General features: G+C 36.6%; 1 protein-coding gene across 1 annotated transcript in view; it reads right to left on the bottom strand.

The window, feature by feature from the left end:
• Positions 1-13,738, bottom strand: part of LOC108751032 — a 34,329-nt gene extending 20,591 nt beyond the window's left edge. Inside the window, exons 1-2 of the mRNA XM_018490962.1 lie at positions 13,291-13,738; positions 11,451-11,670 (exon numbers count right to left, since the gene is read on the bottom strand). Of these exons, the coding sequence (XP_018346464.1) occupies positions 11,451-11,654 (204 nt within the window). The 5' untranslated portion in view covers positions 11,655-11,670; positions 13,291-13,738. The remainder of the gene's footprint in view (positions 1-11,450; positions 11,671-13,290) is intronic.
• Positions 13,739-15,214: the final 1,476 nt, after the last annotated feature.

Below are 15,214 nucleotides of genomic sequence, written 5' to 3'. Positions count from 1 at the left end.
CGATGCACCATTATAACCATTATACATATTTACGCATCACGCGTAATATACGCACGACCTGACTGTTATAGATGATAAACATATATCGAGACATTAAGTGTACAGATAGTTTAAATGCTCCCGATCCAAGATTTCCACCTTTTTTTTATAATGCTGTAATTACGTTACGTGTATTATATTGCATTATGTAAGAGAGAGATGCCTTTTTTAATTATTTTCTGTACGAATATATAAATTGAAGCAATCTACACTCAGAGAAAAACAGTATATGATAGCAATTATATCTGTAAGTAACGTCGTATTTAGAATGTATCGGTAAATGTGCAGTTTTATTTTTAAAATTCTATAATGTATGTGTATGTAATGTGAATGCATGCGTTTCCAAGCAGAACAACAAGTCATTATGATATCAAAGTAATGTTAAAATGACTTCAAAATCAAAAGTCATTCTTCAATCATTTTCGATTCATTTTAATGTCATTTTGACGTTATCGTGACTTGTTGTTTTACTTGGATTAGCATCGCGTTCTGAATACGGGCTGACAACTGTACAAATTTTATATTATATAGATTAATGTACAAATTGCAATATCTATAAAATGATTAATTTAGTTACGTATGTAAATTCTACATATAAAACTTGTACAGTTATTACCTACTACTATATATCTTTTTCTCTGAATGTATGTTAGACAAATTAATTAAAAATATAATGCGTATAAATTAAAGATATATTTATTGAGTTCAAGATGTTGACATCTGTATCTTAATGCGTAATTTTCTTTTCCCGTTCTAATTGCTACTTCCGAATTATCTCCAAATTTTTTTTTAAATTGCACATTTTAAGTATATCCAATAGAAACATACGTTCCGATTTTAAATCATTTTTATAGTTATCGACTCTCATCTCTTCCGGTCGATCCGTTTTGGACGTACTATCATATTTGTATGGGACACACAGAACTTCCGGTTGTTTTAAATCCTTGTATGAATCCCATCCGGTCAGCTTTTGAATATCGGACAGGCCCGTTCTCCGGATCAACTGCATCCTATTCAGCATGATCATTGACATGCAGTCCTGTGCATCTCGTCGGTTGACTTTCAAAGGATGCAATTCACTCCTATTATTCACAGACATTTTTTTTAAATTCATATTTAAATTCAGACATTTAAATCCATATTTAAATTCAAAAATTGTCAAATTTAACTTATTTGTGTGTATTTAATTGCAAATAGCTATCTCTCTGAGTTCGAATAAGGTATTTTATTTAATAAATTATATAAATTATTCATTTTTTAATCCATCCACTTCATTGCTTCTAGACGCTGTTCAGGTGCTCAAGCAAAATCAATTTCATAGTTTTATTCGCGCCGTTCTCTCCTTTATTTCATTATTCACTGTCAGGACATCGCCATAACTCCGGGATTTTCTACATCGTCGAGGAATAAACGGCGCCCACGCTCTTTCCGATTCCCTCCAGACTTCTATGGAAAAATATCTGGCGGCGATAAACTGGCCGAGTCCATAAAACGCCACGAATTGTCAGGGGTCAGTCGCATGACAGTTATCGGCAGTGGTGCCTCTCGTATTATGCAGCCGGGGGTCTCCCGATTATTATGAAATAGAAACGGAACCGAATCTCGACGTAAGCAGTGTTGCGGCGTCGAGATGCGGCGACGCCACCAAGCCATCTGGCGCACAGTGCTCCCATTCACTCTTCCGACATTCTGACCACCCCTCACTCGCCCCTTCGTCGCCGTTGTAGTAAGTTTCTTCATTCGGCTTCCCCTTTCTCATTCGCCGACGCGCCGACCGCGGTATATCACAGTGCGATATCAATGCTTGCGGAGTCGCCGCGATAACGCGTGTTTGCGTTCGCTCGCTGCGCGTGGAATTATTGCGACCAGAACAAACGTTATGCCCCGTGGTGGCCTTCATAACGCGTGAAGTGGCGATCAGTATGATAACACTACGACTACTTCTGTTTGCTTGAAACTTGTATCAAAACGTGTGAAAAAAAAAACCCGTATCATTTGGCATTGCTATAAATAGTGTAAAAATATAGTACTATAAATACAAATGTGGGTAGACTGTAATAAAAGACTTGCCATGCATATAAGTACATAAAACAAATTCTACGCCACCTGGTTTCCCTTTAAATTGCACGTGCAAGAACTGACCAAAGTGTACCACAAAGAACTATGTCGAGAAAGTATATACTGCGAACACACTCTTTCGCTATATGCCAATTCACAGGCAAATAAATGATCGGAACGAAATAAATGGTCGCACGAAACCTCGAGAGGCAATACCGAGATCCTTCTATTCCCAAATTTCACGTCCTTGCCAATTGCCATCGATGCCGATCAATGCTGTCCCTTCACGCGATTCCACCACAATTCAATATTCACAATGATTCGCTTTCATCGCGATATTATGTCGCGTATCGTCTGCAGAAAGGATGATCTGCGGTTTCACACCGCGGTGAGAATACACGCACGCGTCCGCTCGTCCCGAGCGTTAAACTTCCCAGAGTCACGACGAAGGGAACCTGTTCGCACATCATTATGCTTTTGACCGAAGCGAGAGAAGATCCGATCCCGGGATCTCACATTACTTCCTCGCGACCGCAGAAATTAATCATCTCATCCTGTGTCCCGACGCACTGTGTAATTTTTCTTTCGTCAGGCCTGTCCGTAGTTTGTTTAGTGTTTTCTTCCCTACTGTATGTACGTACATTGCGAAAAAAGACGTACCGTTACGAAAGCGGACTTTTAAAAATTCACTTTCTGATTGTAAAAAAAAAATAGGGTAGATACAAGTTCGACGCCTAAAAATGTCTATGAATTGCAAATTAGTTCTTTAGACATTATTAATAAAAAAGATCGATTCAAAAAATAATTAAATAAATCTAATTTAACTAATTTAACTTTAATTTAATGTTATGCATGTACTTATTGCAATAAGTATGATAATACAAGAAAGAGAAAACGTCCAAATATTCTGTAGCATTTTATACATGTTATTTAAAAGAGAAATTGAATTATGTGTATGAGATATGAAGAATAGAGCTTAAATGCTTTTAATTCCTCCGATCACTCTGCACCACCCCTTCCCGTCTATGCAGCATTGTGCTACGATGTTAGACTATTATTATGCAAGGTCCATAAAGGCTGACGGAGCCGTAAGAATTTTAAGTGTAACAATCAGCATTGTTCGGCATGCACGAACGCGAAGCTTGACCATCTGCACTGGAGGCTCAAACCACAATTGTCGAGCGGCCAGATGTTAAATGTATGTACGTATGTACGTCGAACAAGAAAAACGGCTAAGAAAAGATCTTTAAATAAATTGGAGAAACAAAAGTAGGAGCACGAATGACTCATTATTGCATAATGAGACTTTTGCTAGCAGCCACCTGTTTAATTATGATTTTATTTCAAGATATCTCTCTGTTCTGAAACTTCTACATACCTCGGAAAAATTAATTTTTAATTTATATAATTTCTATTTTTTTCAAAATGATGAATTTGAATTTATTTCGATAAATTTATCTTGTGAATGTTCGAAAGACATTCAAGAACGTTTAGCCGCATATTTGGCATGTGATACATATATTTCTTCACAATCGTGGCATAATATTACCAGACACATGATGACCTTTCGAGATGTGAAAAATTCCGATACTTTCCCAGGATGAGTAATCAAGGACATTCAAATGGATTCGCAGAAAGCAATTTCTCGTCCTACGCTGACACAATTGGATATTTCGTAGTCTTGTGATGACACAAGATCTTTTGACGCTTTGGTTGGCAAGTAGCCGAGAGTATATTGCAAATGCATTAGCACGCGTTCACGCGTAATAATATGCAAGACTGCAGACGCCAACGTTATAGCTTCGAGTGTTCTTCGAAGAATTCTCTCCATTTGTATCCGTCTTTGATTACAATTATCGTATTTACAATAACTAATTCCTGAAACTAATACAGAAGCTTATTCTATGCTATGCTTCTATGGTAATCTAAATAGGATCATTAATCAATGTCTAGTATTCCTTTAAAAATACATATATATTCCTAATCTCTCTTTCTCTCTCTCTCTCTCTCTCTCTCTCGGAATCATTACTACAATTATTAAACGTTGAAATAAAAATTGCTAGAGCTTTATTAATTAATAGAACGGCAAGCAGTTTTGCAACTATCATAAAATTCTTCGATATGATCAGTTTATACATTTAGATTTAGTGAGAGGAACTAAGGACATCAAGAATCATTTATATTAAAGAATCTTACAACAGTTGCAGAGCTACTTTTTCTGCTGAACGCAGCCAATGTCACTAAGGATAATTACTTCATTCCAGAGTTTAATAAAAATAAATATATACAGGCTATCGCGCGTAAGCACTGTAAAATTATATGAGTAGAACATTATCGTTCATTCTTACACAATTGCGATTTTCAGACACGAATTGAGAAACTTTTACAATGTTTTATATCTCTCTTGTATGCAATTTATGATTCACGCCGATTCTCCGTTTTTGCACATTACCGAAGCTCCATTCATTTTACGAGCGTGTAAAACATCTAATTTAACGGTGCGTACATCGCGCTTTCGTCCAAGTTTACCAGGTAATAATTCGCGGTAGCGTGAATGAATGTTACTCGCGGGATGAACACTTTCGCGTGCGCGAGTGCTTTCACCAGTAACCCGTGACCAATGCCTGACGACATTCACGGCTCAAGAATTCTTACTGTCCTCATGAATAAAATTCACTCGCTCTCGTTTCGCTGGATGCAGAATTCGTGAATTCTTTTCAGTAAATTTTATAACTATATTTTATAAGTAGCAATAAAAAGACATAAAAGAGCTATTTTTTTTTTCTATTACTTATTAACTCTCTTATTAGTGTTACTCGCGAAAATAATTGGAACATAATAAAAAGACTTTTTTATTACATTTTTATAAAAATAAATCATCGATATTGTTCTCTCATACCATATCGGGAGATTTCCTGCAACATGATGAAATCATCCGCGACGGATCTCGTGTGAATCACATGACGCCTGTACTCTCGTGAGACATATTGATATTTTCGTACATCTCTGCAGTTTCATTGCGCCTGCGTCATATTGTGCATAATTCGATCGTGCAAAATGCTGAGTGATCGTTGGGTGCGTACTTGGGAAGTGAATAAGCGTAATATTGCGTAATATGTTGATTATCTCGGGCGTTAAGCAACGAATTCCGGTTCACTGCCGATTGGAGTGTTAAATCGCGGATGTAGCGCTACACTATTCCCGCGTGATAATGGTCAAGCATTTCAATTAGGAATTATCATGCGGTGGCATTGAACAGGACGAGAACGCTCGATCGGGCGAGCCAGATGAATTTTGCCGAGTGGAGAAGTCTCGCTGAGAACGATCTAGTTTCTAACTATTCATCCGTTTATTAAATCTACCGCATCATTTTATATTTTTAGGTCTATATATTAAACGATATATTTCATTCATTTCATTACGCATTCTTCTATGCAATCCTCGATTATAGCAAATAGGATTATTTGGATCCGAAGCAAAAGTTGTAAACAGTATATAATACAATGTATATGATTGGTACTATACATTCTAAATTATAGATAAAAAGAATTTCGCTCTAGCATATCGTAGTAATGTGAAGGTTCACTTACATTCTCTATTTCAAACAGGATTCTTTAGAACTTAGGTATAGTTTTATATCTGTAATTATAAGAGTTAATTACTTTTTTTTAGAATTTTTGTGAAAGCTCTGTTTCAGATAGTTATTTTAATCCTTTTAAAACATTTATTTTCAAAGCCCCAATATTCGATTACGGACGGAGATAAATTTGAAAACTGTTTTCAGAGATCCAGCGAGATTTCCGGTAGTGATCAATTAGTGAAATTTGTAGTCCAGCTTCCGTTTTTTCCCCCAATAAACTGGACGCATTGCTTTCTCTATAAATAAGTTGGTAGAACAGCTTCTCCTTTTCGTTTTATCTGCTAGCGTTTCGACTCAATCGACGGTTTTCAACTGGCTTATCGGTGCCGTTTACCCGTTTTTCCACGAACTGCCCTCATATCCATAAAGAAATAAAACTAATGATTAGCGTTGTTCGTAAGAATAGAACGAGACTCGAACGAGATAAGGACGCGGTGTAACTTTTTTCTTGCTTGCTGATATTCATTACTAAATATGAATGAAACGATTGATGGATTCTCGCGGGCATTGCGTCTGAGGAACATTAAATCGCCATCGAGAAAATGTTTCAGAGAGAACGTCGTTACGTTAGGGAATCCATAATCATTTGAAGGTTTCTGCATAACCGTACGATAAGATAGAGAATCTTGATCTACTTTTTTATAATATACTATATATATATAAAAAAATTTCCTTCATTATTCAAATATATATTTAACAAATCAAATCTCTATATAATCAGAAAAATCCCATTCAAAAAATGAACAGATTAGTTTTTTAGAGGCTCAATCAATGACGCTTCCGTACTCGATTATTCTTATCGCATGCAATAGAGGATTGCTCCTTGTTGTTAGTAGTTAACATAGTACTTCCGGTCGTAATCTTGAACTTAGCATACAGTTATTTTTTCCCTAACATGTGATAAATACATCGATTGATAAACACATCGATATAACAGACTTTGCGATAATATTTCCACGTTTTCGACGGAGAGAAACAATTACGACCTATATCCTTGAAGCATTACGCGTCTGAAATATCTTTCTGATAAAAAATTTTTATCCCTCACATATACGATACGATATCGTCTGTCGTGAGCTCTTCCACGTGTAAACGAAGTCTTGATCTGGAAAGATTATGCATTGAATACGTCATCTCAGTTACATCAACAACGGGAAATTCCTCATCATTGATGATGAAAAACCAGATGTAATTCCTACTTTTTACTGTGACAGAAGTGTTTTCGTACGGTTGTAGTGTGTTTGCTTAAGATCGTCCATTCGGTAAAGCCTCCCAAGCCTCCAATCCATCCGAGCAGACGAGTTCATCTCACGTTCCCCTCAGAAAATGCAGGCGGATAATAATCTATAATTATCTTCGGCGTAACAGAAGAAACGATGCGCTGCGCGTTTGATGCTCCGTAAATAGTTGTTAAAGATGGCGACAGAACCGGATCGGAGAGCCGATCGACACGAAAAGTTGCCAATATGCAACTGATGGGCCCGTCAATCGGACATAAGCACGAAAAAAATATCATTTTTATACCGAAATAAAACACAAAATCCTAAAAAATTCCAAGATTCCAGTAGAAGTGATTTTAGGAAAAATAATAATATTTCGATACTAAATATAACGATAATTTTAATGAATTCATAGCATAATAATGATTTTTAAGTAATTTCTAATTAAAAATTCATTATCATGTCCAGAATTCGTCATAAAATCATCGTCAAAAATGTATCAAATGACATCATTATGATTTTCCTTAAAGTTACTTCTATTTGATGTTATCTTAATCTTATTATGATTTTGCGTTTTATATTTTTTTATTTTTTTTCGAACATTGTTGGACATTCTGCAAAATATGAGAGAATTATCCTTAGATATAGGAAAGGCTCCTTTGATGAGTTATATCCTGATTATAGGCTATTGTGGACTACCGTTTGTCATCGTACGGGGCTTCTTCCACAAAGAAAACTTCGAAGAAGACATTACCCGCTCCTTTTCTGTATCTTTTCCTCCTGTCTTCTTCTCTTTGCGTCGCATCGTTATGCGGGCGAGGCGGCACGTAATAATTAACGCAAACACACAATTTTTATTGTGTGCTTTTTATCCCGTCTTCCGTGAGAGGGAGAATCGGAGCAGGAAGAGGAAAAGCAATGTTGGTCGTGAACATTGGAGGAAACGATCTTAGATGAACGTTTTTATTCTCACACGTACGTGCATATAATCGTACGTACCTGGATTCCAAGGAACTCGAGATTAAGTTGATTACGCGAGTGACGAAATAATGACCAATGACTCTACAGTAAATGCCTGTATAATTGCAAGTCTGAGACGGCGCGACCATTTATAGAGTTAATCAGGATATAGAGAAAGATATTTATGATAATATTATTACCGATATATTATTATTATTATTGCTGTCGCATGATAGCCAAATCGTAGAATTTATTATATTATTATCGCATAATAGCCCAGTAAAAAAAGTAAACATCAACTAACAAAGTTATAATTTTACATTCAACAATATAAATGTAATATAACACAAGCGGTAAATAATAACAGTTACAAATCATATCGTTGAATGTAAAATATTATCTCTTGTGTGAATGTTATAATATTTCATCTTTTCATTGCCGTGTTTCATAAGCTTTCCGCTAAAACTATACAAATAAAGACGAGATAAAATCTATACAAAACTGTTCTTTATTGTTCAAAAGGTGAATTTTTTTGCAGCTACGCGTTCTTTGATTATGAGCACCTGGTCGCGAATAAGAGAGGTCATCTACGTTGTGAATTCGACCTTCCTAGAGTCACCGAAGCGAGAAACGTTCCTACTCCGAGAGAAATTACGGGACAACGAACGTTTTCGAAATCTATCATTCACAATCTTCTATCATACAATCATCTATTATACACAATCTTCATGTCATGTCAAAGATGATTTCGTCACTTCCGTTTATTATCTTCATGATAGTGATAGATAGACGAGTGCAATTTTCCCTTTCTAAAAAAATTAGACATTACAAAATCAGATATAGTAGATACTCAATTGAAAAAGATGAAATTGTTCAAATATTATACCTAAAAATTTGACGTTTGCGATGAAAAAAATCACGACATAGGATTTAATGCGACATTGCATTAAATAATGCGTATTCGACAAAAACTTAGTATTTAGTTGGGATATTAATGGAATTAAGCTTATCGAAATTATCCAACAACAAACTGTAGAATCATAAAGAAACCGGAAACACGGCCTACCGCACCGGATATTGCAAGGGCTAGGACAGGTCCGAGATTAAAGGCGTAGCGAAATATAGACTTCCATCTTGTGCAAGACACATAACACTCATTATCTCAATATGATATTTACTTAATTTTATGATCTATAAATTAATATAATATTTATTAATATCAAAAATTAAAAGAAATGTACAGAAAGCATTGATAATAAAGATTCCAAATGCGTGACTACCAAGCGATCGCGCTTCTCTCACGTGTCTAGTATTGCAGCGTTAATTGTGAAAAATATGGAATTCAAGTGTCAGTAATTGGCCAAGGTTCTTTGCAAACATACCGCCTAATCGTGACGGAGCAATAAAAAAGTCTGTGTAGACCGGCAGTCTCGATTAAGTGGATCCGCTATGGCTACAGTCGCTCGTTTAGTTTTTCACTTCGCATTGTGAACGTGGTTGCAGTATGTGTGACATCACGGTATGCGGGGTTCTCACAGAGAATCCTCGGTTCCAGTGACAAAAACTGCTGTGTATATGTATCTTATGCTTTGAAAACGGGGATCTCATCGCTGCTTTCTATTACTTCCCACAATAAAAAGAAGATACTTCTTGTCGGGATAAAGATACTTGCAGAATTTATAGCACCATAATATCTCGTAATTAAAAATTTGATTCCAAACAGTCGTCATCGTATAAAGTATTTTATCTAACATTATCCGTGAATATACTTATTGGATTAAATGATGTCATTACAATTATAATTAGAATGCTAATTAAATATCTACATTTCGTACGTTATTAAGAAATTATTTATGAAGTATAATCATATGAAGAAGTATACACGACCGGTATCTCGGACTAACGGAAGCGACTTACATATATATTCCGCGACGACCTCTGCAACCCGCGTGCGAAACAGGTCAGACAAGCGTAAATACAATGAAAAGTCTTTGCCGCATAGGCATGGAGGAAAATCGCGCGTGTAATATTTAGAGCTCAAGTGGAAACGAGGATGGAAACGTTTGCATGGGTACATTAAAAATTCTAAATACGTCGACCTTGATCATAATCAAGCGTATAAAATTGCAAAAAGTATTTAATCGCCTTAGGAAATTCCTGTCGCTTACAACCGATTGCATTATTTTATTCTCATGAAAAATATCCACCAGAGAAACTATTCTCTTTCGGATAAATCTGTTTCCTACTTTAAAATCGTTATTTTGCATTTAAAATTTGCGATTTAAAGAAACGTAATAATCTTTAAGAGTATTTTTCGAGCGAAAAGGAGAAGGCGAGATTTCGGATGACAGTATAAAGCATGTGTTCAACGATCTGTACACAGATGGTAAAGAAAAATATGCCCTTCCTAAACGTCCCTTGCCGGGATGAAGGCTCTCGAGAGACTCATGTTTCTGTTCGCGCAAAAAGGGACGCGAAACCGCACGAAGCCGTGAGAAATTACGCTGTCATTGAAAACAGTCAACTTACTAAAATATTCCAAATGTTCAACTTTACAAGGCAGCTATTATTTTAACAATATTAATTGTTAGAGTCTGTCTTATATAAATATATATGTATATTATAAGATTCCTTAATATTTTGTTACAATAGAAGCTTATCTTTATTGCTATTATTGATCTATTTATTTATATATATAATCTATCACTTTATTATATTTATAATTACATTCAAAACGGAGATACGGCGTGTTATTACAGCTTAAGCAGCAGAAATAATCATGAATTAAATATGACGAATCCATCAAGCGCCGTCAGGCGGACACACGTGATCCAGCTGTTAATAAGTGTTCAGAAAACATACTGCTCTCATTTTCGCTAAACCGCTTTACGTCACTTAAAAGATCGCCCGCGAATGCTGTTTTGTTTTCTTCATTCGTTTTATTGGAAGCAACATCACTACTTTTTACTCTCTCCCGCGTTGTTCTTAACCATCTCCTGCAGGCGACATGAAACCGTCATGCGTTTATATTATAATAATAGCCCTATCATGCTTTCATTCGCATTATACGTCAGTTGAATTATTGCGTTTACTGTTAAATGTAAAAAATATTCCAAGAATATAATCTTCACATATTTATCAAATAAATTTCTCTAGCGCAACAGGCAATCTGTGTATAAATAAAAAAAATTTATCGAGAATATTAATTGAGAAGCGATCTTGTTCGTGTTAGCGGTTTAGAGTGCTAGGGGTCTAGTGCACTGAAAGAAAGGATTGGTTGCTGCAACCATTTAGATAGTAAAATATGGCATAGCATTTTTATATGGTTGCAGCAACCAGTTTTTGGTTGTAGCAGCAAACTTTTAGTTACTTTACATACTTTACTATTTAAAATGTTGCAGCAACCAATCTTTTTTTCAGTGTGGAATCCTCCTGATTTTCGTTTCCGGATTAAAATTCTACACTATAAATAAGTCTTCACTATAAATAGTAAATCCTACAAATGTGTGGGAACATAATCACAGGGTACTCACCTGTTGGGGCGCGGTATCAGCCGGGGAGAAGCTCGACAGGGCAGTTAAGGGTGCTAGGGACGCGCATGAGGATGCTCTCGAGGGTGGCGGTGTGTGACCGGGGGTAGGACTTCCGCTTCCGCAGCTACTCGCGCCGACGCTTGAAGAGAGGCTCACGCTGTCCGCTCGCCCTCTCCACGGCGAGATAGACACGTGCTTCAACATTCCTTCTTGTTCGTACCTGAAATCAGGATCCACGGATCGTTTGCTATGAAATCGCGAGCAATGAGCTGAGGAGGCAACATAACTAGCACAATTATAAATCGGCTATAAATTTGATTAATTTGTTCTGATGGATGGAGGCAATGCGATAACAGTTCTTAACTCGCGCATTTTATCAAATGTTCCTTTCACCTCTTTATCTGTAATTATATGTTTAAATAGTCGATTTACGTTAAAAGATCTGCATAACAAATCAGCAAAGTGTGCATAATAGGAGCTTCGATATGCAGAGAATACATAATATAAGAAAATTGCGATAAAAAAACTCATGACCTACTGCAGGTTTAAGAACTACTAATTTTTTAGGGACGTTACGAGCAGCCCGAGTGAAATTGTCGCTCTGAGTTTCACTCGGCGTGGGCTTCCGCCCATGGACTCTTAAGAACATTTACTGGAAGTCGCACGGAACAGCCTACATTTGAATTAATCTCTTTGTGCGTTTCCTCTCGCAAGGTCGTAGAAAAACCGTAATTGGTGCGGCGGTCTTTCGATGATAAGTAGCGTCCAGCTACTGTGATTGCTGGACTCAACGAACGTGGAAAGTGGCGGGAAGCTCGCTCGTGGAAAAACCGGACGTTCCCAACGGTACACATTTAAAAACGCGTCCATGTAATTTGATGTCGGAATGAAACCAGACGGTTGCAATGTCCGAAATGGTGTCCACGCACGCCTACTGCGTGTGGAAAGCAAGAAAAAAGCCTACGCACTCGAATAAACATTAAAGTCAGCTGCAGGTACGGAAACCAGAAGCTTAAAGATCGCATGTGCAGAGTAAACGAATGCTTTTCCGCTAACTGCGAGATGTTGCGGGGAGGGGAACCCAACGAAAATAGTTTCTTCCTTGCCATTGTCATTGCAAATTATACTTGTATCATTATACTGCATTATTTATAATTGTTGTACGCAGAGTTGGAAAAGTTACCTTATAAGTCACTTTTTAGATTATCTTATATGTGTTTGTAATAGAAATTGAATACAAAAAGTAATGCAAAATTGAAGCAAATGATAAAATATCTAATATAAAAAATAAAATATTCGAATTTATTATACTCAATTTCTATAATAAAAAGTAATTTACAAGTAACTTGTAAAGTAACTTGTAAAGTAACTTTCCCAATCCTGATTATATATTTATGTACCTGATTATATACTCATTCAAGATTCTTCTTATAAAAAAGAAGTATAAAGTAACAGCTTATTTTTTATATCCTTTAGGTATCTAAATTAATAAACAATGAACAATTACACATGTTTTTTTTTTACTATTAATTCAAGATAGAAGTCACTCTGTATAGCTTTGCTATTTACATTTACAATGAATATTAATTATGCGCTGCGAAATTTTCCATTTAGAATTGTAATAGGAAACAGTAGTGTTTCCTGCGATGCATCATCGGCGGACCGATGTGTTGCGGTCACGTGCATCCGAAGGACGCATCGACATATCATTACGAGAGCGGTGAGAGGCGGGAAGGAAGCTCGTACGCACATTTCTGATTTTTAAAGAGAAGAAAAACGAGGCGATGTGTCGCGAATATCAAACACGAATTTTATATTATTCTCAGTATTGTATACTCACTTCGATTAAATTCACAGCTGAGCGGCCTGCACACGCGATAGCCCGCGCGTCAATACGCGCCAAACATTCAAAGTTGACGAATGTGCGGCATTGACATCATCCAAGTTCACTGTCTCAAACCAGAGAGCAATTTACGCGCGACGGTCACAATACACGAACGGATTCACCACCAGTCACAATTGCGCGGCGTCGACGGAACGATAAAAGATTGCCGGCACGCATTTCGGCATGAGATCCCGCATAGATAAATCGCTTCGCACATTTCACACAAAGCGAATTGTCCTCGAATTATTATTTAAACAGACATCGCGTGATGAATGTTAAAATAAATATGTATAACGAGAATATATTTCCTCGAAGAAAATTCGACGAAGTTCGAGGTAGACCTGATGTGAGACCGATTTGAAACGCACGGCGATGGATGCACCGCAGTGCGCGCTCCGCGAGCGTTCTGTCGCGACTGGTGAACGCGCGAGTAAATCGACATAGTAAGCCTCGCGCCAGCGAACGGACGAGGCAGAGGAAAGAGAACGACCTTCTTGTGTAGTATACGCGGCTGCATGTGAGCGCGTCCGCGTGCCATCGTGTGCGTGCGCCGAAGGAACTGCGGGGGCGATGACGGTACCCGCGTTTGTAAGAAGAAGGGCACATATCCACGGAACCAGCCGTTCGCTCGAAGAGACGGGCCCTACTCTTGCTTCAGAATTTTTTCTTGCGTCGCAGACGAGAAATACTCACCTAGGAAAGGAGGATTTAACGAGACTGTGAAATTCGGTGCTTGTGCGCAAGATAGAGAGGTTGTAATTGATCGCGTTAAATTCATCGCGTATTATGCGACTATTATGTTTATACATTTACTTTAAAATATATTAAGAATCATTAATAAAAAAATGTGTAATAATGATAAATGTTACTTTTCTTTAAAATTCCAATTTGCATTCTTATTCCAAAAATGTTTTTTTATAAATGACAATTTATAAAATATATATAATTTGAAACAAATATAAATTAGAATTAAAGAAAAAAACATTAATATAAGAGAGCTGTATTGCGATTATATTTTGTAGACCTTTTTATATTTTTGTATATTTATAATATTTACTATACATTTACTATGTATTTATATATAAAAATTGTTATCAATAACAGCACGCGAAGTAATTCGTAAAAATAGTTAATTCGAGTTGGAAAAGTGATCTGAGATTATTTTATTACGTAAAGAAATTAAGATATAATATAATGTGGCACAACAAGTTCCGCGTTGTATTGTTGAAAAAGAAGTGAACTGCACATGCATATATGGCAGCTGAGTTTCGCACCGTGGGGAAAGAGGTCCTCGATCAGTTCCTAAGTCGTTACAGATAAGCACGTCCGGCAATTTTATCTTATATTAGCTGTTCCGCGTGTAAGAGTCTCTACCGATTTGTGTCTGAGGTAAGAGACGCGTAGGAGCCATTACGCAATGGCAGTAGCGTATGCTCGTTAAGGTAATCATCGTCACAGGATCAAAGAGTGTGGCGACAGCGACTTAACATCCGAGGCATATTAAGTCCCTGTGAATTTCCTTTTCTTTTGTCTGTTGAACCATTCTGTCGTACAATCATGATTGCGAGAAAGAGAGGAAATTTGTGAAATCAAATATAATAAAATCTAACGCTGAACTTTGTACAATTTGATATTGTAATATTTATTTTATGGATAAAATGTTTTTCAACGTATTATAAAAATAAATTAATTTTTTCTATAGTGAAAAATAATCAAAATTTCGACTGATTAGCTGATGTTTAAACAATCAAATCATTCATAGAGAGAGAAAGAGAGAGAGAGAGAGAGAGAGTTAAGAGATTGCTTATTTGACTCATGCTCGACCAACAAATCTTCATTCTTGTCTCCTTACATGGTGATATTTTACATACACGCCTGT

Source organism: Trachymyrmex septentrionalis, unplaced genomic scaffold, assembly GCF_001594115.1.
Source record: "Trachymyrmex septentrionalis isolate Tsep2-gDNA-1 unplaced genomic scaffold, Tsep1.0 scaffold40, whole genome shotgun sequence".
In the NCBI taxonomy this organism is placed as follows: domain Eukaryota; kingdom Metazoa; phylum Arthropoda; class Insecta; order Hymenoptera; family Formicidae; genus Trachymyrmex; species Trachymyrmex septentrionalis.
This window is presented reverse-complemented; position numbering and strand designations above follow the sequence as displayed.